The sequence below is a fragment of the Temnothorax nylanderi genome, unplaced genomic scaffold (assembly GCF_030848795.1).
Source record: "Temnothorax nylanderi isolate EJ_2023f unplaced genomic scaffold, tnyl_v1.0 TNYL_tig0045_pilon, whole genome shotgun sequence".
NCBI lineage: Eukaryota > Metazoa > Arthropoda > Insecta > Hymenoptera > Formicidae > Temnothorax > Temnothorax nylanderi.
The window spans coordinates 183,156-210,984 of NW_027249107.1; the positions used below are offsets into that span (position 1 = coordinate 183,156).

A 27,829-nucleotide genomic window follows, 5' to 3' on the forward strand; every position below is an offset into this window, starting at 1 on the left:
GCGAGCGGGAACTTTGGAAGTCACAGCGCGAACGCACGTCTGCTCCGAACGTAGTTACGAGTTACGAGCAAGTTTCGCTTGGATTTCATCGCGTGAACGCGATCACAAAAGAAGGAAGAAAGAAAGGAGAGAAAAGATATAGGTAGAGCCTATATACATATATAATATGCACGATGGTAGCTGTCGTGCATTTTCAAATCGTATCCCGTGAAAACGCGTGCGTGCCGCACAGCATGGCATGTCGGAGTCGGAAGCGAGACGGCATGGGCGCGCCGCTGCCACCGCTGCCACCGCCGCCGCCGCCGCCGCCGTCGTCGCGCCAAGCCGCGCCAAGCCGCGCCAGTGCACCGGTACGGGTAACCAACCTGCGACGTTAACGTTATGGTAACGTGAATCGATCGCCTGATTTTCGTTCTCCCTCCATACCATCTGTCAGGGCGAGAACTCGCGGCCAGACTCGTGCCGCGTGGCCCGCGTGCGTGCAGTGTGCACGTTACGAGTATATACGACTATACTCATACGAGTATTATACGCCCGCGGCCGCTCGCAACTCTCATAAGCAGTTGCGAGCAGTCCAACGTAAGAGGGTACGACGAGGCTACGATCTACGAACGAGGATAAGTTCAAAACTATCCTGTTTTTGCGAATTTTCTACAACGTACAAACATTTCTACAATTGGAACTCCACAGTTTTTCCGAAAATTTTTTTTTCGCTTTCAAAAGCTTTCAAAAACTTGATTCTCGACGAGCTATACGAAGAGCACGTGGAGACATGGAGACGTGTTGACTGTGCTGCATCACCAAGAAGACGGTACTGATATTGTTCCATATATACAGAATTTCCGCTCGGCACGTATCGCGTATGTGCGCTGTCGCATAATGTTGCGACAGAGAAACATCGTAATTGAAGAGAATACGTTCTCCGATCGAGAATCGAAACTCGTACGAGATTGTGATAAGTGCTCGTTCCTGCTTCGTGCGATCGTGATCGAGTCGAGTTCGTCGATCGGATTGGAACTGAAACTCACGTCGATATTTAAATACGAGGAGTTTTATTGCAGACAGAGTGAAGAGAAAACAAGTTACGTTGTGCACAAAAAGAATTAGAGTAAATAAAAAAAAAAGTGAAAAAGGGTTTAAGAGATATATAGATATAGGTACGTGTAAACCCGCCCTTAAACATGTCAGATACGAGATGGTAATCCATGAATCGTAAAGACAGATAAAAATATATGTATTCTCTCTATGATAGAATCTTGATGCGCTTTTATAAAAAGCTTTTATAAAAAGATAGAAGCTTTCATCTTTTGCTTCGCGCATGTTGAAAATTGAATTACTATACCATCATCTGCCTTTGGAAAAACGAACGGTTATTCACATTTTGAGCGCGCATCGGTCAATCTGATTCTCATATCAGGAGGCGTAACTAACATTAATACCATAATACCGTATACATCAAATGTGCGGAAATAAAGAAGTGAACGAGAGAACTCGACGCCATAAACACCTTTACTTTCCGATGATTTATCGCATCAAGAGTTTGGAATCTCGTGTCAAACCGCAACGCTCGACGCGCTGCACGTGCGCGCGATATAAAACGGTATAACAGGTAAATCTCTCGCGGACACGGTTCATATATATATGTATATATATATATATATATATATATGTATAAACTAAACTGCTAAGACTTTGCGTAAGTTATACCAATATCGTAAATAAGATGTAAAATCGCGCGCGTCGATTTTGTTGCGGTAGTGGAATCATATAGAGATAACTTATTGTTAGACTTACAGCTTAGAAAATGTAGTGACTGATGACAGCGCGATAAGGCGATAAGGGATGCAGAGTGTATAACTGTAGGGTTAGTAAAGTGCCGCGCCGTAGTTGCAAAGAGACCAGACTCCATAGGAAGATTGAGTCTCGTGCGCTTTTATACTCGAATGAGAAGATCGGCGAAGATGTCGAGGAAATAAGACTGACAATGAGTAAAAGTAATCAAGGTAAATCAAGAACGACAATGTCTAGACCAGGCAAAGATACTGTACAAAAATGCCATTCAGATCCAGGTGCATCTAATCCTTCGTGCAGTCCCAGCAAGCGAATTTCACAGAGACAAGTACCATGCATTCCTTCCTTGCCAAATACACGCAAGTGCGTTTTAACCTTGGACGGATACAATTACGTGATCGGTGAGTAGTGACGCGATAATATCTCGAATACATGATAAATCATAAGATCGATAACATGTCTAGATAGGTATCAAAATATAATAAATAATAACTCATAATAATTTGATACAAAAGAAGCTTTCCTTTATGTAATGCTTGTTATTAAGCACTTAATATACAAAAAAATGGCAAAACAAACTAGCCTTACATGTATAAAGATACCTAATACTCTTTAGTAAATTTGTTTGTGGGAAGAGTAGTATCAGATTCCTTATCTGTTTTCTTCATAGCTAAAAATAAAATAAAAGACAACGTAGACTAACGTAAAAACATATATGTATATCTACTTCGATCTCTCTTCTTTCAAATCTCGCATAAGATTTCATAAGATTGAATTATATTGCTATACGTTTAGTGACAATAAACACTGACGTCGAATTTTTTCCTTTAGTGTCCGAAATTTATACTCGAAATCTATATTAATTCTGATTACGGCAACAAATTTGCTCAATGAACGTGAAAACGGCAACTCTGAAACGCTCGGTAGGCATAATGCGGTAGATATTTACAGAGCAAATTCAACTATTGCGAATAATATAAAATAATAAAGAATTAAATTCTGTGAAAGTTATATTCTTGGTTTTTAATCAGCATTTTGATTAATATCCGATTATATCGCTATTAAATTTATTTTATTCTTACAAAGATTTAATTTCCGTAATAAAACAAATGCATTTATGTAGTTCTGAGATTCGTGATACATCATTTTGATATCCCGAGGGATAATTAGCATTTTAGAGATTGCCGTGAGACGTAACATAGTTATATTGTCGTTTGCAAGTTTGAGACACCGTACTCGCACATTAATGTCTCGCGTCTAATTATGTTCAGTTTATGCGCGCTTAAACTAGGTTTTAGTATTTATAAATATATGAATCTTAACGAGTTAAATAATCATATAAATTATATATATACATAAATCCAATAATTCCAATCTAATATATTTTTAAACATGATTAATTTTATTTTATGCAATGATGGTATATTTTATACAATTTAATGTTATTAATGGTAAGATAAGTTTTAGCAGTAAAATACAAAGTGATTAACAAATTTAAAATGAGCTTTACATACACACTCTCTCTCTCTCTCTCTCTCTCTCTCTCTCTCTCTCTCTCTCTCTCTCTCTCTCTCTCTCTCTCTCTCTCTCTCTGTCTGTCTCGCTTCTCTGATGCAATCGATAAATGATAAACATTTTATTGTTTTAATTAGTTTAATTATAACTTTAATTCCTTATGTGTAAAAATGAAAACTACATGATTCAGCTATCCAATGGCTTGCGTTTGATCAGGGATAAAAGTCTCAAAGATTACTGACAATTTTTTAATTAACAATAAGTACGCCGATTTAATTAACCCAATTAGATTTTGTACGAAAATGAAAGATATTAGAGAAATATCTAAGTTTCTGAAATCATAAAAATCAGACAAAGCATTAATTAATGCATAAATTTTCGCGTTAATTAATTTTATTGCCTGATCAATAATATATTCCACATACGCAATGTATGACCGGTAACGCGATATCTTTTGATGAAATTCACATCCTGTTAATATACATGTATCAGCTAGATAGCTTGAGGAATACACATAGATTTAAAGAATGATTATAATTTAACTTTTTTATAGTTTATGCTTGAAGCATTATTTTATTATTATGTTATCATTTAAAGGATTATGGACATGGTATTATTGAACAGAGTATATTTCACCAAAACTTGATGTGTATTTAACAATTTTCAATACATTTTAATTAAAGTATCTTCAATCATATTAAACTATAATATTTATTTCTCTTAACGAATACAAACTTGGACTTAAAAGGGTTAAAACAATTAAAATCTACCTAAATGTAACGACAGTCTTTATGAGTGCTCTCGCGGAAGTTTTATACTTTTGCGACTGCTGCGAGAAAAACTATCGGTCTCCCAGGTCTAATTATAGATTTCTTATGTGCTATAAAATATCCAAGTATCGGAAAGTTTCAGTTCCGAAATATTCTTCACAAAATCAATATTTTGATGAATTTTACTTACGAAAGTGAAGTTAGCATGACGCTTTAATTTAACATTTCGATAACATTTTAAAATTTGAGAACCTAATCTATACAGAAATATATTGTAATATTTTAAATATATTCGTATACATACAAACTCTCTTTCGAATTTTATAAATGTAAGATATCTATGCGCTATATCTACGCATCTTACAAAATTTAACGATAATGCCAAGTTCAATCTTTTGTCTTACTTTTATAAATTTTATTAAAAAATATATATATATTTATACATATAGACATATAGAGACAGAATTATTCTTTGCATACACTTTGCATATATGTACGAAAAATTATACACACGAGAATCTGTTCGGCGCACATGCGGATATGATGGACGATGATTTAAATTTAAAACAAAAGTTGTACGCAGCGATATACATTATTCATAAATGTAGCATGAAGTCTCGATGTCTTTCTTTCACTACGTCACGTATGACGTAATATTAATTCCGCATGATTATTATCCATTTCGACATTGTTAGAGAATGCGCTCGACGCCGGGCGTAATCAATGCATGGTAACAATGTAATTTAGAATTAATCCGACGTATCTCCGCGATTCATTTGGTAGCCGGAATACGCGAGTTGATTGTAATTACATAACCTCACTATTAATAATTAACAAGTTCGCCAGCCGCAGTATACATACCTATTCCGAATCGCGGCATCTCGTTGTGCATATCGAGTATCGCGTATCGCACATCACGTCTCGCATATCGCGTGTATAATGTCCGAGAGCGTAATCGGATGCCCAACCAAAAAACTGGACGCGAATGTGCGAGAGCAGTTATTAAGAATTATGCAAATCCGTCGCCGGGCCGCTGCGGCCGCGTCGCGTCGCGCCGCGCCATGCGGAGCGTTTCACGCCGCGCTTATCTTGCATGCATTAATGTGACAGAGAACAAGAGCGAAACGTGTTTGCGTCCCTTCCTGGTAAACTTAATTTTTCTCTCGGGATATGTGCGAGAGAGAGAGAGAGAGAGAGAGAGAGAGAACGTGCACTAATATGGGCCGCGTATATGACTATACTGCTAACTGCTATCACAACTCGACATAACTCGAAAACTACTATCATTAAAGCGAATTCAAAAGAGGTCGTTCGCAAAAAACGGGTCGCTCGCGGTTGATGAAAGACGTACACCTCGTTTTAAAGAGCCCTTTCATTTTTTGTGATCCACTTATTCCCTTTTTTCTTTTTTCCACACGTTTCTGCTCGTTGGATCATTTTCGACGCGCGATTTCAACAGATTTGTTACCATCATGTATATCGAATACACCTCGCGTATGCGTGAGTATAAAAAATACCTATTTTATTTTTTGCATATCCACAGAACATCTTGAATGCGGACGTTCGTTGGAAAATCTCTTAATCTCCGCGAAGTCTTCGATTAGAAAGTTTGGAGTTAGAAATGTCAACGATTTAATTAGAGATTAAAGTTTTTTTTATCGACGTCGATCTTTGCATGCTTGATTCCTTTTACACTCGACTTAACTCGGCTTTTCAGTCGGCTTATCGCGAGGAAATTAATGCAATCGTTATTTGACAAAATTATTTGTGTGATTAAATTTCTTTGAGCGTCTCTTCGTTTTCTCTAATATGAGTCGAGGGATATAATAGAATTGCCGCGGCATCTCCAATTTGCGGGTTTAATTAATCCCATGACATTCGCCGGAAGAGAAGGTTGATGTTCTATTTCCATTCTCGCGATCTCTGTTATCATGCACAAATCACTACATTGTCCATCAATTTTCTTAGCCATTGCAAAAACATTGCGGCGGTAACATATCAATAAGTAACATATGTATTAGCTATTATAATAGCATTAAGTTATAATAATTTGGCAAGAATGTGTGTTGTGCCCAGTAAAAACTTCAAAATTAATTTCATAATCCAAAATTTGTATAATTATTATTTAATCTTTTTTCTCTCTATATGTCTCTATTTCTCTTTATCTCTCTATTATTTTCTCTATTTCTATGCATCTACAATATTTATCTACAATATATGTACATATAAGTGTTATAAAATTGATGGATAAAGAGTATAGATAGACACTCATTCTTTTATCACCGAGTCACAGAGAATGACATTAATTGCTCACAGTCTAAATATCATTGTAACAGTCTTTCAATATTTACATGTATCCGTTAACATCCACTTATTCAATCGATTGCACATAAACGTCGCGTTTTAGTCGGTGAGTTAATTGCTCCTCTCATATTACACTTGCATCATTTATGTCTATTGAACAGAATGAATACATAGTTATTCATTATTATGACGCTAAAAAAAATGTTTGTAATTTCAAGAGGTCTATCATTTTTTCGTAAATATTATATACCATTTGTAATTTTTTTTACTCGTTTGATTTAATTCAATTTCAATTCGAAAGAATATACATACTTATACATCGGATCGTAATAAAAAAATTATCAGAAAGATAGTTAGGTACTATATAGGTCAATGTTTGGTAGGAAAAGTGAATGAGAAAGCAAGATAGATGGATATCATTTTAAAACGATAATCAAGTTATTGAAATCTAGCTGAACTTCGATAGGAAGAAATTTATTGTTCGCGCTCCATTAATTAAGCTATAACCTTATTGTATCATTTTGCGCGCATCCGTTACTTCTGATATATGTATTCTATCAATTAACTTTTCACTTGCGTTTTTTTTTTGTATATCACGAGGAACACGATTGTGGACGAATAACGCTCAAAGAAACCCAATGATGCTGGTCTTCATACTTGGAGTATGGCTATATCTTCTCCCGGTATATGTTACGAATCGAATTGATCGTACTTACATGCGTCCAATGCCAATAAATTCATATGAATAGGCAAAAATATTGATTTTTCTTTAACTTTTTACTAGCTTTATTAAATTGTCCCGAAGTAACATTTTATGAAAGAAATAAACGTTTATCGAAAAACAGTAGTCTATTTCAGGTGTGTGTGTGAAACTGGCGTATCATTTCGTGGAAAATTATTAATTATATGAGAATTTTGGCTTTATTTTCTAACAGTTCTATAGTTCCTGATATAGAGTTCGAAGGATCGGCGGTGTGAACGCAGGCGGCAGAGGGTCGGCGGAGGAATCTATATATTAATTATTTCTCCACGTGTGAAGTTGAATAGACAGCAAAATTCGACAGTTTATATTTTATAACAATATCTAAAATATCTTTTTTAACTGTCTCACGTATATCTCTCTTAAAAGTAGAAAATAAATAATTTGTTAGTTTTCTACCACAAAATATATGTCATTTAGACTTTTTGCGTATCATTCCTAATGGATCGTTCAATATCATCCAATTAATAACTCGCGATGGCAAGTATAGGCAGAGTAAGCGTCAATGCTATCTCACACAATAGATATTGCTAAATTGAAGGGAGTTTTATTCCTGAAATAATAGAAGAATTCATCGAAGCGTAATAGAGCACGTGCGCTGATCTCTAGTAGCCTATAGTAGCGGTGCTTCTCGAAACAGACCAAAATTAAATCTGGTATGATTTAAAACCAAGTCAGACAATTAGGAACTTTTTTCTTTTAAAGATAACTTTTGTGTCAATATTAGACGGAAAGTGAAATGTAAATCGAGATGCGAGCGTATCGAATGTGATCTCATTCCAATCGTATCGAAATTATTTTGTGCGCTGTTAACCTACGTGTCCTACGTTGACGAGCAACAGCGCAATCAATAATTTGCAAGGACTCGTTAGAGAGAATTGGTGGAAAACAAAAAAGCAATTTACATGACTCTTTTGGATGTTAAATGATTTTTTCACTCATAAATAATTATTGATTCAAATTTTAAAAAATATTCAACTTTTTAAAATATTGTTTAAATAAAACTGTCGTGTCTGTATGCGCCATGATGGCAAGAAAAGTAATCAAAGCTTCCTTTAAAAAAAAAAAAAGATAAATAAACACTGAAACAGGTGTGTGTGTGTGTGTGTGTGTGTGTGTGTGTGTGTGTGTGTGTGTGTGTGTGTTTTACACAGAAGCACCGTAAGTTTTGAACGAGACAATGAAGTAATAAACAACAATAAAAACACCGGATCACGGCAGAATGCATAATGAAACTTTCTAGAATTAACTACGTAATAGTTGTAGTTGGGTATACATTATCTGGTTATACATTAATTGTTAAGGCCTGCCCTTGCACAATGCCAGGCAACAGGCAATAGGAACAGGGAATAGAAATCAGAAATCATGTATAAATGCAGAATAAACAGTGGCACAGACAATGGACACAGAGTTTTCTCCGTCACGTTGAAAATTCTGTACCTATTGCCTGTTGCCAACCAATCGTAGCATTCGAATTTTTTAGGTTATAATTAATGAATCTTTGGTTATTTCCTGTTCCTATTGCCTGTTGTCTGGCATTGTGCAAGGGCCTTTAGACATAAAATTAATATTTGCTACAGTCACATAACACGTACATATATATATATATATATATATATATATATATGTAACACAACGAATTCGTCTGACTCGTCACGGAAGTCGGGCTTGTAATTATAATTTTTACTTGAAACTTTTTTTAATTTTTACGATACGACACTATATTACTAACATTATTGCATATTTAAAAAAACTTTTAGCGCAATGTTAGTAGAGTTTTATTTTCTCAGTGATCTCGCTGATCTCTTTTTTTTTTATTTTTCTCGTAACTATTCTTAAATATTTTTGCCCTTTATATCATATTCTCGTTATTTTATTAACGAAGAATTAAAGTTTTATTTTTACACAAGGATATAAGATTTTTAAAACACGATATCGAAACTTTCTCTGCTGTTTCTCGCAATCTGTGACATCGATATTTTTCTGTATTATATGAGTATTTATCAAAATAGAGCGAATATAAGAAAGGCATTATTTATATATAAAGACTTATTAGCCATTCCTGATGCATATAGTTTTCGATGGCGATCACCTCAGTCACGCAGACAAAAGTTTGCAAGTTTACGCTAGAAAGATTGAGGACAATAAATCATTTTCCTACTGCAATAGTGTGGTTCGAACGTCTTGTGTTCAACAGTACCTAATATCGATGTTCCCAGCGAAATGCATAATTCATGCTTTGAAAGCGCGGCGTTGAGAACGGATGCCGTGGGGCGACGACTCCATCCGATAAGCGGTCCGTTTATTGTCCACGTCAATTGCGATTATATGCCGGGCTGTTACGAATTTCGCAAATTTATTCACGCGCGTATATATTAAGAGGTAATACCCGAGATCCTGGAATATCGATTGTTTTTATTTTTGCGTATCATTATTGATGATTTAAGGCCTAAAATCAGTTGGAAATATGTATATACCGGACAGATAATAATTATTATATATAATCATTTTTTATATAAAAAGTTTTTGGCATATTTCTATACTTAATCAAGAATATAGAAATTTCGTAACTTTGTTGAGTTTGAATTTTATTCGGTGTCAATATTTTATTATTTCGGAGAGTTGCGATTTTTTTGCAACGTTTTCAATGGATAGTACACGGCTACACGCGCGCTTTTGTCACTCACAGTCGATTATTACGAGCTTATAAGAGTTTTTTATAAGAATTTTAATATTGAAATAGATAACCTAGTACTGGCGCAGTATTGGGCGCAGTATTGTAAAACCCTATATATAGGCAGCTGAGAAAATTGTTTTTCGTTGTAATTAATCTTTATATGATCTTCACGTGCTGTAAAATATTGATACATATATTTGACAAAGTACAAAAAACGTCTGTGGCAATTTAAATCGTTATTTCTGTATCATAATGTGGAATTTATAACAATGTTTTTACACATTACAGCTTTCAATGTTTCTCCACCTACATGTATACTGGAGTTTGAAACATTTTTCAAGGCATACCCATATTTATCTATTCATATATATTCCTGGAGTGACGGCCGAACTCCGACGGGAAAGCGCCCTCATCTAAGCGGAATTAAAAATATCGATAATTTTGGTCATCCTGTCCTTATCCAACGAGATATCCTACGATATCTGTCCTTGTCAGATTGCAACGCCATGTACACTGCGTGTGTGTACATGCATAAAATCAGTTGGATGAAAAATCTTTCTTATTAGGCTTTTAACCTTAGTTTCAATGGTGTCACGCTATTCTTTGATCGAGTCCGAGATGCGGGACATTTTCAATTTGTTACACGTAAGCTATATAATTTGTATAAGTGAACGTTTCTTTGAAGTGACAGCTCTAGGTACAAAAGGTGCAACACCAAGTAGTATTAAACATATTTTTCTCAAGTTTTTAGTCTTAAATTTACTATCCCGCACATGATTTCTGTACGTATTTCAAACGTGTAAATGGGTTTTTCATTCTGTAAAGCTAATTCGAAGAAAATTGGTTCAACTGAAATGTCGGTAATTGCCGCGGTGACTCCAGGATCCCCTTAACTGTAACGACTTGATTGTAGAATCGGAAAATTGAATCTTTAAAAAATAACAGAACACTTCTCTGAAGATTAAAATGTCACCATCTAATCAGATTCAATCAAGTTATGAAATCGTTGTGATAGGAAAAAGAAAACCGATGGATAAAATGTGATCGGTGGAGAAAGGTGTACCCTTTGTCTTGACACAGATTATTTTCTTGAAGATTACACACACACCCACACACACACGCTTGATCCTATTCTCAATCTCTCATGAAGATTTTCGCGTATGCAGATATTTTTCCATCAATCGGGATTAGATGTAAAAATTGGTTTCCCAATTTTGCTGTTCGTGTAACGAATTATCGATTCGCTCGCAAAGGCAAGATAAACTTTGTGTCTGGAAAAAATGTTCTGTTCATATATCTATATTAAGCAGTTGCAGAAACTAGTCTCTCATGGATGCGTTAAATAGAAAAAAGAATCCAACAACTTTTTAGATATGCACATTGAAAGGTATAATTATCATGCTACTATAACGTTTATGATATATATATATATATATATATATATATATACTTTTGAATTCGTTTCTTGCAGCGCACTCTATATGTGTAAAAGGAAGAATTTAATACTGATATAATTAGAAACTATAATTAATAAAGTCAAACGACACCTTTTGAGTATAATTAGTAGAGTAGTTTCTTACTGTAATATTTTTGTATGATTGTAAAAGCAGTAAATATCTCTCGTTAATATTAATTATGTTTGTTTATTTTTTATTTATACAGTGTTATTATCAGAGAAAATGATAATAGTAGAATTGTTGGGAGAAAAGCAACGTACTTTGGTGGAGCTTTAGAGTTAGCTAGAAAGACTACTGAGCCTGCCGGTGTGATACTGACTTTGTTTAGCTCAACATCTTGGCTGAAAGACGTAGAAATAAGAAATTAATTTTTTCTTACAATGTACTACAATATGTTATTGCAGTACATACGCAATTTTAATCGTTTTAATTTATCAATGAGTCGTTAAACATCGATTCTTACTTTTGCTTTATTCCGGAACCTACACTCGCTATTTTAACTTTAACGTTCTTGAATCCCGTTAAGACTTCCGTTAAATCAATCACTTGTTTCTCTTTGTCTGAGAAGTTTATTAATAATGTCACAGCTTCTTCGCTCGTTTTACGTAGAACATACAAAACGGTATTGTTTATGACATTAGTAGTCAATGATCCAAGTTTGAGTGCGTTCGATGTATTACGTAGCTGCGTCAGAGCGCGATAAACATGATAGTGAGAGTCATCAATATTTTTTTGTAGTAATAAATTTACATTGACATAATTGTCGTGAACCGGTAACCAAGTTTTAGCCGCTTTACTGAAACCTGTCAATAAAAAATTAACCTCTTGGGATGTTGGGCGAAAAAATGCTCCAAGGTCAAAAATGCTTGTGAGAGAGAGAGAGAGAGAGAGAGAGAGAGAGAGAGAGAGAGAGAAACAAGAGTTAATAACATTATAAAAAGGATAATTTCTGAAAATTTTAAGAGTCTCTCGCTGAATCTAAATCTGAAGTCACAATTACAAAATTCAAAATTCAAAATAACGGACCAAAGATTCAAAAACTCGTTCAATTTACATGAAAATTTGTATTGATGATAGCGCGGTTTCTTAACGCCGCCATTTTTAATTCAAAATAAAAAATTTTGAATAAACAAATTTCAATTTTAAAAACGAAATCAGCGAAACTTGAAAAACCCTTGAAAATTTTTAAATTGTAAGTTGAACCATATTTTGATTTTTTTGCCCATTATATCGTATTAAATTTGCCATATTGAATTCTTGAATTTTTATTTAGATAACGAAATTAAAAAATAAAGAAAAATCTATAACTTGGCATAATTTGTTATACCTGCATTTGTGAAAAAGTTCCATTGATATGGTGTACGGACGGGATCGCGAGATCGACTTTTGTACTTGTCTTTGCCCGCGTTACACGCTTGAGGATCCTGTGTATCTGTCCAAGATATGTCCATCTTATCAACCATCCCAATTTCTTCGCCGTAGTATGTCACTGCCACGCCTGGCAGTATCATGGCTAACATCGTCATTTGATCGGCCCTTCCGGGGAAACGCGAAGCAGTACGATTGCGATCATGATTGCCCATCTGTGCATGAGTATTTTGCCGTTTGATAGACTTGGACTTGTAAATTGTATATTGTCGCCATTGTATCAATTATTTGTGTTAGAATATACGATCAGAGGCATTAATACCGGAAGCATCCAATATGACTTAATTTGTAAAAAGATTTCACAATATCCGATTTACCATTTATATTTTTATTCTCTTATAATAAAAAAATAAAATAATTTAGCTGCTACATGTACTCTGTACTTTGTACTCTGTTAATGATGCAGAAGAAAACGAAAAGAGGGAATTCTTAAATACTATATATATACAGAGAGAGAGAGAGAGAGAGAGGGAGAGAGAATGTGCGCGTACCGGCATTATATAATTTTCTACACAATTAACATACTATCGTATAAATTTAACAACAGCCTTCGTTAAAGCCTAGTAAATTGCGTTATAACGCATTTACATGTATTGATTGTATCATATAATTATCGCATCCCACCCCTCCCCCCTCCCCCCGCCACTCATAAAATATCATTTTAAAAAGTGGCTCAATGGAGATGTTTTGAAGAATAATGATTGCCGAATTATCAGATGGATAATTATGAAATTCGAAAATTATTCGATATTTTTGTATTATTATTTTGCCGTGTAATGTAAAAAAATACAAGTACATGAGAATATGTGGGAAAACGTTATCTTACCACCCAGTTAGCGACACTGTCTTTGGGCATCGCCTTCATCCACTCTTCAATTATCCTTTTAAACGTAGTAGCATTCGAGGCAGCAGTCACATTCGTGATAAAATTAAAATTGAAAGGAATGTGGGAGTCGTAGTTGTAGTATTTGATCGTGTTTTCTAATGAAGTGTATGCTTCAGTCATCATTACCTGATGTATAAAAGAAAATGGGAGGAGAGACGTATGCATAATTATCATAGAACACACAAAAGTATTGTAATATAAAATTAACTCTAATTTTCTGAGAATGATATTATTATACGATTACTGAACTAACTAAAGATACCGCACCTTCTCGTCTGTGTTACTGTGAGAAGCATAGTCATCCATAATCTTTCTCCAGCTTCGTACCAAATCGTACGTTTGTGGCTGATCTTTCGTCAATGTATGAATCAAATAATTATGATCATCTTTCGTTACACCCTCTATATTGCTCTCAGGTTCGTCCGAAGTGTAATTTGTTTCGAAAAGATGCGGTACCGCGTCTATGCGAAATCCATCCACGTCTTTTCTCAACCAGTATATGATGATTTCCTGCATGCCATCACATAAAAATAAATATTTAACGCGCGATTCTCAACAATTGCATACTACGAGCACAATATAGGTATGCATTTATATTTTGTATCTGTCCGTAATTAGTGAACTTAGTTAGAGGTGCAATCGTTGTACGAAATTTTTATATAGTTCTATTTTACAAAATAATAATGTTTACCCTCATCTCCTCTTGCACATCGGGATTAGAGTAATTCAAATCTGGTTGCCTAGAGTGAAATTGATGAAAGTACCATTGATTACGTGTTTTGTTGAATGTCCAAGCCGAACCACCAAACACACTTAACCAATTATTTGGTGGCTGATTGTTACTTTTTCCATCCGCCCATATATAATAATGTTCATATTTGCCGGTACGGTTTAAGCTCATTTGGAACCAATAATGTTCATCAGAAGTATGATTAGGTACTAGATCGAGAATGACCTACAAGTTGAACGTTATATATGTATATTAAATGTTATTAAATATTAACGAAATTTGATAAAATTACTATTCGGTTGAACTATATGATTCAAAACAAACATTACAAATGCGTTTTATTTTCTCGCTTACCTTTAATCCAATTTCTTTAGCACGTTTTATAAGATTTTCGAAATCCGTCAATGTGCCAAATATTTCGTCAACATCTTTAAAATCCGAAATATCATATCCAAAGTCTACCATAGGACTTCGATTGATAGGTGATAACCATATCGCTCCTATTCCAGATTCCACAAGGTGATCCAGTTTGCTCGTTATACCTATCATAAACAAAGGTCGGCACGTTAATCAATAATGGTGTAACAAACTTTTTATATTTAACGATATAAAAGATTTGTTATCTCATTATCGAGGTATTTCCAATAATGCAAAGTGTAAACATGCAGTTTTTGAATACATACCGGATATCCCGAAATTCAAGGATACCCAATAGGATTGCAGCATAAAAGTTCGTGAAAAATTAAATAATAAAACTGCATGCCATTTTTTCTCATAAAGTAATTTCTTAAATATAAAGGTTTAAGGTATAACCAATCGTAAAAATATGATAATCTCTAATATGTTTCTATAATTATCAGGATGAGAGGGAAACCGTGTTAATATCTATTGTAATTGTGTGCAAACATTTTTATGGAAATTTTCAATGGAATATTACATTACGTTAGCAAATAAATGTGTTTCAAGATCAGATTCTTGAGGTTTTGAAACACACACACACACACAGCGCCATTTTCTGTGTAATATTTATTTAAACTTCTTAGGAATGATATACTATAATATTTGAAAAGCTAATTAAAACTATTTGATAACTCTAATATTTAAACATATAGTAACCGCTTTGTTTATAGATATATTTTTTTCTTTAATGTTACAATTAGTAGATTATATCGAAAATACACAATATGACTGCTAACTTAAAATCTGAGAGCTAACTATGTATTCAAGTTACGAAACTGTTCTCACAATCAAACGATGTGCAATTACGTTAGGTGAGCATACAATAGAGTTATTTTTGTTAATACTTTACACGAAAATCATTATGTGAAGACGAAGAATGGATGGTAGATATGTGCGTAAACATGTAACACGATGCGTCTCAACGCTTGATGAATTGCTGATTCTTTACATTTTTTCTTACCTTGAAGATCACCCACGCCGTCATTGTCGGAATCCATAAAACTGCGAGGATAAATTTGATAGAAAACTGTATGCCTCCACCATCCTCGGTTCGTAATCTCTCCCGAGATCAGAACAACCGTCAATAGCAGACCTAGGAAGATAACGCGGTGTTGCGGTTCGAACATCTTTACAATTATATACCTAGTACGTTTCCCGACATCGCAATTTATATATGTATGTGAAGCGGATATGACGTTGGAAAAAAGAACGGGCAAACGCCATATCAAACGAGCTGGAAAAATCTCACGTGCTCATGATAATCATCAGGTTATTCGAGAGGTAGCATTATCTGGGATACGCTGGTAGTGCGAATCGACTGGATAACAATCTACCGTTTCGCGCGAATGAAATTCCGTGAAGTGCGATTCTTCTGAAAGCCAGCAACAAAACGCCAGCTGGCAGAAGATATAATCATCAAACTACTTAAGGATTTTTGTTATAGACCTAACAATCTTGACAAATTCATACAAAAACAAAAAGAAAAACATAGGCAAATTAAGAAGAAAAGGACTTAAACACTGCTATACTGTAAAACTACATTTTTACATTGTTTATGCATTTTTAATGGTGTACCTATCGTTTATAGTGTACAATTAATTTCTTTCTAATTTTGGCTTCTGAAATTGGCTTTAAACTTGTAGCGAAATATTTGTTATAGAAATATTTTGTTTTGCGCATAATAACAACAACGGTAATTTCATTTTATTTGTCCACTTAGATTTTTCCTATGAGAAAATTTAATTACAGTTTGAATTACCGGTCCGCTTATTGGAAATTGAAAAATTTAATCTTTAATTAAATCGCGGGCAGTTTTTCCTTAAGAAAAGATTAAAGCTTAATTACTGTATAAGTATTTGAAGTTTAATTATACTGAAGAAAGGGAGAATATATATATATATATTTTAATTATACGCACTTGAGACAAGGTGTGATACATACACCAATATGACGAAATCTTGAAAATTCCATGCCGCACGGTAATCTTTTGTTTACGATATTGCGTGTTTATCTTTTGTTTATATAATTATAAGTATAGTGACACATAGATAATCATAGACGATTGAGGTTTTTTCATGCCCTGACGTTTATCACTGTTGCGAAAGCATTTTCTAACATACTGCTTTTTATTAATTGAATACACACGCACTATTAAACACTATTATTCAAAATAATTTAATTGTTGCTCTCGCCAACATAACTGATATTTTATTATTTTGTCATTTTTTATTAGTACACAAGTGATATTCACGTTTATTGATTAAATTTGATATTATAGAAGTATAACGATGTTCTAATATAACAATGTTCCGGAACAAATTTTAAAAAATATAGTGCGTAATATTTTAGTAAATAAGATTGTATAAATTATGCGAAAAGTAACGTTTTTTTTTAAATTTATATCGACAATTTCAGAGATTTTACGAAGGTAAAAATTATAGATATATTATGACTTATTTAGAGATAATTATGTTGTAAATTTTGCAGAAAGTAATTACAATTTAGATCTTAATTTAACAGTATTGCACATTGATAAATTGACGAATAATGCTTATTCGAAATATAATTTTTATGAGAAATTAAATTTAAATCTAAAGGAATCGAGGTAAGCATGCGGGAAAATATAAAAGCAGATTGAGATTCGATATGGCTCATTGTCAGCAACATTATAGATTCTTTAATTAAGCGAATATTATAAATAAATCGAATTACAATTGATATACATATATGAATAGAGGTTGCAATTCCTCTATAATGGATTTTGTGAGGATTAATTGTATAATTAATAATACGCAATTTATATGTAATCGATATTTAGACATTTATATAACAAATTTTATGTCAATGTCGATCTGAATATTCTGAATAATGATCATGCCAATTATATCTTATTACATCTTATTATGATGTCGCAACTGACAATTGCTTTTAACTTGGGATTCAAAAGCGGCAGATTTTCTCTTGCGCGGGAATTCATGAAATGGAATTCTCTTTGTGAAATAATGATCGATTTAGGGACAGTCCAAGGTACATTACATGTCCTAAGGATTCCAGTGATGGGTATAGCCTAATATAGGTAATTCAGCTGTCGGGAATATGGGTATCGGCAAATGTTGCGGAAAGCGGAACGGGAGATTAAATTCTCAATTTATATCCTTTAGGGCACTAATGCAGATAGAATTAGCCCCTAAGGATTCGTATTAGTTGGGAATGATCCCCGCGTGATATGAACGTTTATACACATATACATATACAAATGATAAGTGTACAGGCAAAAGTAAACCGTACACGCAGCCCAAGTAGTGATGTAAAAAATATATAATCTTACTTTTTTGAAACTTTAATTTTATTTTATTTAGAGACTTGACACACATGTAGCATAATCAAAAAATTTATTACATATATTGTATCATATACATACAAGTTACACTATTATTATGTGTGTGTGTGTGTGTGTATATATATATATATATATATATATATATATATATACGTAATCATTTATTACCTCCTTTAATACTTGTTTGTTATTTGAGCAATTATCTATGTTGTTACTTATGAACGTAGCATTATTTCTCGCAGATGAATCCGATTAATAAGATAAATATAAAACATCTTAATAACAACTTGAGATAAATAAAACAGCAGCGTGTAAAACACGGATGTAAGAAATGACCGTAAAGGGTAATTCCATCTTTTCGTCTAAAGTACAATACTATAGAAATTACTTTGAGAAAAATAACGCCTCGTTCGAATATTCATTTCCATGGTTTTTCCTAGTTTTACGTAGTACTGGTATATATCACAGCTCCTGATGCAGGAATTTTTAAGGTGCGAACATCTTTGATAATATTCCTATTAAAAAAAAAAATTGAACACATGAGCACACATTTGAGATAAGGAGATAATCAAGAGATGGCGTATAACGCGCCTCTTACGCTTTAATATCATATTACACATAAGATGTATTTTATTTTATAACGCGCGTAATTAGCGTGCTACATGCGAAGAAAAATATATGCTTACCCAATAAGATGATGAGCATTCGTAGTGGCATAATAAACGTTTAATTGATTTGATACGTGAACAAGCGTTGATAAATCAACAATTTTCTCTTCATTTGCAAAGTTTACCACTACGTAAACCGATTGCTCCCCATCCGCTTTCCTATAATAACAAGCACATCATGATTTTATTATTGACGTTCAGTTAAAAGTGCTACGTTATCTCGCCAAGAAAATTAAATATTAAAAATATATAGATACTAGCACACACTAATAAAAAGATGAAATATATTTTTAAATATACAGGGTGTTTCAGAATTGCACGGCACTATTTTAAGGAAATATTTTCTAGGTCAAAATGAACAAAAAAGTTTATATAAACACATGTCCCAAACTTTATTATTAGTAAGATATTAAAGAGTAAAGATTATATGTTTAACAGTAAAACTTTTAAGTATGTTTTCAAAGTGGCCGCCGTTTTATTGAATGCAGCATTCAGCACGATGTATCCATGTATTTCTCTGGCACGTCTTATGAATTATTCCTGGATAGCTGCAGCAGCTTCCATTATGCGATTTCTTATGCTTAATTCTTCTTGCGTGCCAATAGGTCTACACTCTACAATAAATTAAAGACTATCCAAAATAGTCTAACGTCATTAGACTATTTTCTATGGGGGTTGGATCAAGTCTTTAGTTTATTGTAGATTTATTGGCACGTAAGAAGAATTCAACAAAGCGGCGGCCACTTTGATAACATACTTTAATAAAGTTTGGGACATGAGTTTATATAATCTTTTTTATTCATTTTGACCTAGACAAATATTTCCTAAAAATAATCCCGTGCAATTCTGAAACACCCTGTATAATAAAAACTCGCTCAAATAATATTACTATAGACAATAACTGTAATAACTGCATGCTTTTTTGTTCTATTATATATATATATATATAGATATATATCCTACCTGGTAAAAGCGAGAACATCATCGCCCAATAATTTCGTGGTTAAGGTTCCACGTTTAACCGCAGGCCATTTTCGCATAGCAGAAACCGCTTTATATAGAGCGTAGTAGGAGTTGTTCTGTTTCTTTTGCGCGGCTAAATTAAGTGTCACGTAGTTTTTATTAACTGGTAGCCACGTTTTTGGATTCGTGGAGAATCCTAAAAATTTATAATTGAAATAAGTCTCAGATTTCTTCTCAAACAAGTCCTATAATTATGTATATCGCTTTCACATAATTATACTTTTAATATTATGGTATATGATGGTATGATATTATAGTTTCAATAAAACGTAATGCCTTTTTGATACTACAAATGACAAATTCAAACTGACAGCGATAGGATGTTATAATACGATCGATAAGCAACCTGTTTCATCAACAGTTTTTCACCCACTTTCTTTCGTAATCTCAAAATGTGACGTATGACCTGACAAACGTGTAGTGTTGATTCTTAATATGTGAGCCATGACACGAGTCTGACATTGAAAGCGTGCTACGTTCGTTATGAACCAGTTTTTATGGTGTGACCAGTTATACTAAAGAGAAATGGATCTTCTTATTATTTATTAAAAAGTCAATAGTTTGATCAATTTTTTGAGAAGAAATAAATTTGCTTTGCAAACGTTATAGCCAAGTGATATTTAACTTGGTCGATATTTAAAAAAAGTCGATAATAACATTAAATATTCCTCTGTTTTAAAATTATTAATAAACTTGCAAAAAAATGTTGACCAACAAAAGATGGCTTGAAATTCTTCAATCAGTTTAATTTCGACTTAAACTGGTTCTGTGAATTTTTTTAATTAGTTTCGACAGATAATGATTAGCTTAAATTGCGTTTTAGCTTAAATTGTGGACCCAACTGATAGATTGACATAGCGATTTTAGAAGGTGCTGGGGGGGGGGGGAGAGGGGAGATAAACTCGTACCAGCCGAAGTGGTGTCGTCCCATTGGAACGGTGTCCTTGCGGGATCCCGAGACGCTTTCTCGTAACCATCTCTGCCGGCATTGCAACCTGGCGGATCTTTGGTGTCTTCCCATGAGATCCACGTGTCCTCCATGCCGATTTCTTCGCCGTTATAAGTTACACCCACTCCCGGAAGCAATAAAGTTATCATAGTTATAGCTTCCGCTCGTTGCCGTCCATAACGAGAGACTAATCGCGATTTGTCATGATTTCCAGCCTGCGGAAAGAATATAATTTTGTGAAACTACATTATCGACTTTATTATAAATCTTAAAAGTAGAATTTTGAAAGAATCTTAAAAGAGGTCACAAGATGATGCAATGTATACTTGAAAGAGAAAGAATATTGCATAATATGCTAAAAAAAATGTCGAGCGACATTTGGAGATTGATTCTTTCTAGATTCGAAAGACACGTTTCTCTCGACTTACCACCCAGTTAGCAGTTCCTCTTAAAACAGGCATGTTTACCATCCATCTGTCGATCAATCTCTTGAAATCAGTTGCTTTAGAATCTTGATTCGTTTCGGCAACAAAACCAAAATTAAAGGGAAAATGTGCGCCGTATACATAATACTTCATCGTCATCGTCATGTTTGCATAAGCCTCCATCATCATAGCTCTTTCCGAATATTCATCTGTCACTTCTCGCCATCCTTTGACTATTTCGTAGGTGCGCGGCTGATCCTTGGTGTATATCTTATCCGTGTAGCCGTAGTCCTCGGGATTTGGATTACCCGTAAGTGGTTCGTCCAAGAATCTGACGTCCTCGCACAAATGTGGTATCGCGTCCACCCGAAAGCCGTCCACCCCCTTGTCGAGCCAAAATCTCATGACATCCTGAGGGCAGGAGTAGAGAGCACGAGATATATATGCTCTTGAGTGAACCATCTATATCCATATACCTTCCCGATCTATACGAGTATGTATCTTCAAGTGGATTAAACCACTAGGCTACATACAGTATTCCTCATTAAAGGCGTGCATTCGATCCAAGTAATAGTTTGCATACAAAAATTATGTGCGTGTGAGATAATTTGATTAATTATTTTGCTATGTTTTACACAAAATCAAATCGTTAATTCATGCATATTAGGAAATGGAAAAATTTACAATTAGTATACTGTAACATAGTTACAGTAATGCCTTGATTATATGTACAATATATATTGTATATATATATATATATATAGTATGATTAATTACTTAACTCGAGTGATTATTTTGTATCAAATGTAATTTTCTATCAGGTTGAATTAATAAGAAACATAAAAAAGGGAATATAGGTGTTGCTACAAAATGTTGTTAATTAAATTGAACAAGTCATTCCCGATTAGCTAATATCTTTGCTTACAAAGATAAATACGGGTTTACAAAAAAGAATGAGTTGCTGCAGTTGCTTCTCAGTTCCATTTGGCTTTATATTATGAATGTAGCATGTTCCGAGACGAGAAAATTTTGTGACATAAGGGATTTGAAGGGGAATTGAGGCTGCGATAAGAGGAAGCACTTGCCTTGTTGTGGAACAATTTTACGAAAGGAAAGAAATTGAATAAAACCTCGACATCTGTCATGCACGAGCAAATATACGGAATATACTGACAAAAAATTTTTGTTACGTAAATAATATAACAAACGAAAGACACATTTTACACGACTTGGGATTTCGCCAAATTTTTAAGGCCAATTCAAAAATGATTGCAGATTGCGTCACGCGAGCTTACCGCGCTATTCACTGCACACGATAGTTTGTCCAATCCGGATTTTATTGCGTGTACCAGCGTACTTAACAACTTTCGATATTACGCTACCGCTGGGTATTTCACCATTTCACTGTTTCTCAAATTACAGGCCCAGGATTTGATCGTAGAATATGAATGCTTGCAAAACTTTCATGTACTATATTACTATATAATTTTTGTAACGTAAAAAGAAGAAGAAATAACGCGCGTTATAACGGCTACGGGAAAACTTGACCTTTAGTCTTTAATTAAGTACAAGTACGATGTGCAAATAATTTGTTTGAAAGTTGTTATTCCAGCTCGGCGAACTTGTGTTTGTTAAATTGATCGTAATTATCTCGCTTCACGCCCGCTGGACATTTGTTACTTGTTACCGTACAGTCGGATGATCATTATCGATCATCATCTTCCTCGTGAAATCGCATTAGTGTGCATTGGTCGCGTGATATTTTAAGTGTCCACACCTTTGGAAAAATTGACAAATTGTACGTCCGCTTCCTGATTCATTCCGCGAGCATAATTTTACGCTCATCGCGTTCGCGCAACGAGCAGCTAATTACATCCGCTTCTCGATCCGCGACAACGCGATCAGAGAAAACACTTGCCCGTCGTAATTTTACGTATATTTCAACAGGCCTTGATTTATCCGCGTCCGCGAGTTAATTACCCTTGGTGTGAAAAAAGAAAAACAAATGCGGCGTTGCACGATAGATGCGGTAGATGCATGACGCGCCCGCGTCATGTGTCGTGTATCGTATCGTCGTCGATCGTTTTTTATCGCGGTCACGCGTGATTTTTCTGAAACGTCAATAATTTCGCGCAAATTGCCGAGAGAGCGGAGAGAAGGACAGAACGATGTTTGCTTTTCGTTTCGCAAACGCGGAACGAAATAAAGAACGGAAAATCTGTCGCGCGCACGGCGATGATGACGGAAAAAGCGATGTCCTTGTACGATGTATACAGGCCGGATTTATTTTCACCCCTAGTGACATAGACGACACGCTGTAGGCTGTAGGAGCGACAGATTACGATCCGTCGTCCCTACGCAGCTTTGCTGTTGTGCGCTGTTAACTACTGTATCGCTGTAACCAAAGTCGCTGGTTACCCAAGACAACACGAGATAACAAGATAATCCGATATCAGTTTTGATCCAAGTTCTGATCGAGACAATTAGATATTTCATTATCGGTAATTTTTTTTCATATCGAGCTGCACGTGGGCCACTTATCGGGGGAATTTTGCCTCAAAATTATTAAATATGAAAGTTGTTCGGCTGACAAGTCGTGTTTTAACAATAAGTATAATCGGAAATTTACCGCGATCTCTAGCGTTCGTGTGATTCGTACTATGAGACCCATGAGAATATAATTGTAAGTTTGCAAAATATATTATATTAATATAAAATTATAACTTTATATTAAAACCAATTCGTTTGTCAAAATAAGGAATAGGATGAGACGAACATTGAGCCAAACTCAATTACGATAGTTATTTCGTACTTCTATATACCTTCATTGCGTTCACTACGTTCTCGTTTTCATAGTTGAGATCGGGCTGCTCCGGTGCGAATTGATGGAGATAATACGCTTGTCGTTCTTCACGCCAGGTCCATGCTAATCCACCGAACACACTCACCTATATACGTGCAGATAATCATTCTGTTTTACGTTCGATTATGCATTTAAAGCTACGTTGCAGATATAAAATGTCAAGTATGCCGTGGATATTCGAAAGAACGTTGCGTTTATATTAACCGGGGGTTAGGATGTTGGCAGCATTGCTCAGTTTGAATGACTTGATTTATGTTGCAAGTAAACGTGCCTACGTGTGTGTATTACATAATACTGCATACAAAAATTTGTAATTGCGATGATGGATCTCTGGTACCTACGTATCTTCGATATGTCGAACAATTTTCGATATGTCGAGTAAATTTTTAACATGTTACGCATTATTAACTTACATCGACGCTTGATGACAAATAAAAAATAGAGAAAGATTTTCGTCTTATCGATTATCGCAGTTGAATCGACATTTAACCTTTATTGAAAATAATGTGTAATTTACAGATGTTAGGTCAACTTTTTTCTAAATTGTCTCTACTGTAATAATTGATAAGAATACATCCTTGAGAGATCAATTATATCTCTATAATCTGACCTCTAATGTTTCTGCTATAATAGTGTAACATATAAATCTTTTAACATTTATTAACATATAATTACGTCATACGTTAACAAAACTCGAATATATCTGTTCGAACGTGAAATTCGGATAGCTGCAAAGTCACTCATGCATCTTGATGATAATGCGAATCGTTAATAAGCACATCGTGCGATATTTGATTACTATATAGGCTTTTAAAATTAGTACAAACATCCTCTAATGTTAAGTTCCCTAATTGTTTATATCACACCGCGAGATAGAGAATTAATAATGAAAGCTGCCTTAATTTCATTCAGAGAGCACAAAAGAGGATACTTGAAATTTGAATATCGACATAACTCGCGTATTCGGACTTGAATTAATTTACCGACTTTAACAACATCGTCCATTCACGAAGCACAACTCTCGCGTCGTCAGTCTCCATTGTCCTCAGTCATGTTACGGACGTAGCTTCGGGTGTTACCTTAATTACTTACCCAATTATTCGGCACCGTAACTGTTCCATTCGGCAGCACCTTGCCTTTATGCCATACGTAATAGTCGGTGTAAGGTTCTATGCTTTGCAAACTTTTTTGGAACCATTCGTGTTGGTCCGACGAGTGATTAGGAACAAGATCCATGATAATTTTCATTGACGCGTCATGCACGGCCTTTGTGAGCGCCTCGAAATCCTTCATAGTTCCAAAAGTCTCGTCGATGTTGACAAAATCGGAAATATCATAGCCAAAATCGACCATCGGGCTCGAATAAATCGGAGATAACCAGAAAGCATCGACATTCGACTCGGTGAAATGTTCCAATTTGCTCATAATACCTGTATACAAAAACTTTTGAATTCTATTGTATTTACGAAATATTTCTCTGCTAGTCTTTTAATGTGCGATTAAATAAATAGATAAACGTTTAATTTTCCGAACGTATTTAACTTTTTCTTACAAATGTTTTGTAATCGATTTAAATTGCCAAGGTATAAGTCAATATAAAATATGAAAAATTTACAACAAATAATTAATTTATTTAGAAATATCCGAAGAAGAGGGGTGGGGGGGGGGGGAGAATTGATTCATTGAGTCAATAATTTTTTTTAATCGATTCTATATTTAACAAAGAATTTGTTGTTGAAAGTAAAAGCTGTAAACTTGTAAAATATCTAAATTTTTTAAACATTTTTTAAACATCAAAATACGTGATCATAACTGTAATAACATAACTGTAATAACGATATCTCTAACTAAGCGCGAAGAAGATAATACGATAATTTATAATTGTATTTTGCTCTATATTATCCGATACTATACGTTCAACTAAACATTTTACTTAGTTAACTAAATATTAATTGTTTCAACAATTTATTTAGTTTCTTTAATCAAGAATTAATTAATTCAACTAACGTTTAGTTAACGTATCGGACTAAATATTTCTTGATGGGATTGACAAATTTTTTTTCTCAGTGTAGGATTTCATTACAAATGAAAAAACATACCCTTAAGATCCCCGATACCATCACCATCACTATCCTTGAAGCTTCTGGGATAAATTTGATAAAGAGACATTGACTGCCACCATTCTGGACTAGATGCACTATATCCGAGATTGGACGATAGTAGTATCGTACAAAGTGTTATTACACCATTCATCCTTGTTAGATCTTAAAAATGAATTATAAATAATTATTCATGCATGCGGTAACGTCAATAAATATGTATAATAGTATTTGCATAGAGGATTATTCTATAAATAAATAGCATCTCAATCGTAGTTTATTTCACAAACGGTAAGAGACAAAAGATGGAAAAGTTTAGGCTTATTGGAGATATTGTAAAACAAATTTAATATAATTGTTAATTTTAAAAGTAACCAATGACTTGATTAATGACTAAAATTTTATTTGTTAAACAGATAGATTTGAATTGTTCTTTTTAGTGCCACAAAAAATATAATATCTTTAATAACGAATTACATGTCTTTAAATATTAATAGCTCTTGAGCTCAGTTGTCGATTATAATGTTTGATGAAACTCTTTTAAACTTATATTGCAATATCACAAAACCAAATATAATCTGCAGATTTATTTCATCAACATTTTATCAAAAAACGTAAATAATAAAACCTGAAAGCTTTTTGATTCAGATATACTTTCTCTAACCTATTTATACAAGCATTATGTATAAACTCAAGTTGGACGGAAATTGCAAACATGGCAACACATGTATATATATTATATATGTATATATATAATATCTAGCAAATACAACTTTGCGATGTATTATGTAAGCTGCGAGACATCTGTATAAACAGTTGTTTCGCTACATCTCAACAATCCCAAAATCACAAATTGATCATTTATTTATCAAAATTAAATCGAATTACATAAAATTATTACGATACGTTTAACAATGTTTTAAATATATATTTTCTAATTTTTTAAAAGTGAAATAAATTATATAAATTATCGCTCAAATATTAGGAGACATCTCCTAATATTATTAAGTTTGTAAAATGGTAAGTAGCAATGAAATTGTTTCTACAAATTACGCACTTACTAATAATTTATCGGCACAAATGCTTATGTTCGGACTAATAGAGACTTCTCGGACACTTACTATATGATCTACTGTTGTAGAGTAAACGAATCTTTCCTCTTTTATAGCCGCGTTATGTAATTACGGTCGAGTAGAGCTTCATGCACACAACGCAATGATTTCTGCGCAGAGTACATTAATATATGTCTAATCGCGATATATATATATATATATATATCTCTTTAGCGGAATTTTTTATCTAACTCCTTCAAGATAAAAAAAGTCATCAGTGCTACAACAACTAAAGCAGTGTCTCTCAAAATGATAGAACGCAAAAATTAATTGACTAACAATTCGTGGAATATATATATATGTAGCACTGATGACTTTTTTTATCTTGAAGGAGTTGGATAAATATACGCGCGCGTACGCAGGCTTTCCTACTTAAAATCCATTAACTTTCCATGAAAGATTTTCTGGTCAATTTAGAGTGACTGTTTTTTAATAAAGTCGATTCTTTTAAATACATTGAAGAATCCATCATCGAAATTTAAAGCACAGATTTTATATTTATGCAAATTTAATTATTATATATTCTTGTGTATATATATATCTAGGTGTTTTTTAATATAAAAAACAGACATT

General features: G+C 33.9%; 3 protein-coding genes across 16 annotated transcripts in view; 1 reads left to right on the forward strand and 2 right to left on the reverse strand.

Annotated features, from left to right (window-relative positions):
* The window catches only part of LOC139771853 (dual specificity calcium/calmodulin-dependent 3',5'-cyclic nucleotide phosphodiesterase 1-like), a 95,749-nt gene that overhangs the window by 41,366 nt on the left and 26,554 nt on the right, over positions 1 to 27,829 (forward strand). The window contains exons 1-2 of one of the 13 annotated variants that reach the window (XM_071704969.1): positions 1,821 to 2,003; positions 2,064 to 2,192. The exons of 9 other annotated variants lie outside the window; for them this stretch is intronic. In XM_071704969.1, the coding sequence (XP_071561070.1) occupies positions 1,985 to 2,003; positions 2,064 to 2,192 (148 nt within the window). In that variant the 5' untranslated portion in view covers positions 1,821 to 1,984. Of the gene's footprint in view, positions 1 to 1,815; positions 2,193 to 27,829 lie in introns of those variants that run through there. 3 more of the 13 variants (XM_071704967.1, XM_071704973.1, XM_071704974.1) reach the window with 3 other exon arrangements.
* LOC139771851 (maltase 2-like) lies at positions 11,441 to 15,926 on the reverse strand. The gene is made up of 8 exons (XM_071704963.1): positions 15,739 to 15,926; positions 14,673 to 14,860; positions 14,280 to 14,543; positions 13,856 to 14,098; positions 13,529 to 13,714; positions 12,602 to 12,857; positions 11,738 to 12,077; positions 11,441 to 11,615 (listed from the first exon to the last, which is right to left on the reverse strand). The coding sequence occupies exons 1-8, from the start codon at positions 15,902 to 15,904 to the stop codon at positions 11,468 to 11,470; spliced, it is 1,791 nt and encodes a 596-aa protein (XP_071561064.1). The 5' UTR covers positions 15,905 to 15,926; the 3' UTR covers positions 11,441 to 11,467.
* LOC139771852 (alpha-glucosidase-like) lies at positions 18,153 to 27,365 on the reverse strand. 2 transcript variants are annotated; one of them, XM_071704965.1, is made up of 9 exons: positions 27,266 to 27,365; positions 26,145 to 26,309; positions 25,138 to 25,475; positions 24,005 to 24,130; positions 21,186 to 21,593; positions 20,717 to 20,972; positions 19,749 to 19,944; positions 18,804 to 18,944; positions 18,153 to 18,632 (listed from the first exon to the last, which is right to left on the reverse strand). In XM_071704965.1, the coding sequence occupies exons 2-9, from the start codon at positions 26,296 to 26,298 to the stop codon at positions 18,560 to 18,562; spliced, it is 1,692 nt and encodes a 563-aa protein (XP_071561066.1). In that variant the 5' UTR covers positions 26,299 to 26,309; positions 27,266 to 27,365; the 3' UTR covers positions 18,153 to 18,559. The 2 variants fall into 2 exon arrangements, with proteins under 2 accessions (XP_071561066.1, XP_071561065.1); XM_071704964.1 differs by having other exon boundaries at positions 27,206 to 27,359.

Coding starts and splice junctions, on each gene's coding strand:
- LOC139771852 (XM_071704965.1), bottom strand. CDS start 26,298: ATGAATGGTGTAATAACACTTTGTACGATACTACTATCGTCCAATCTC. Junction 25,476..26,144: donor TGGTATCGGGGATCTTAAGG/GTATGTTTTTTC, acceptor TTTTGTATACAG/GTATTATGAGCAAATTGGAA. Junction 18,633..18,803: donor AATGCTCATCATCTTATTGG/GTAAGCATATAT, acceptor TTTTTTTAATAG/GAATATTATCAAAGATGTTC.
- LOC139771851 (XM_071704963.1), bottom strand. CDS start 15,904: ATGTTCGAACCGCAACACCGCGTTATCTTCCTAGGTCTGCTATTGACG. Junction 13,715..13,855: donor ACAGTAACACAGACGAGAAG/GTGCGGTATCTT, acceptor TTTATACATCAG/GTAATGATGACTGAAGCATA. Junction 12,078..12,601: donor GAACTTTTTCACAAATGCAG/GTATAACAAATT, acceptor TTTTATTGACAG/GTTTCAGTAAAGCGGCTAAA.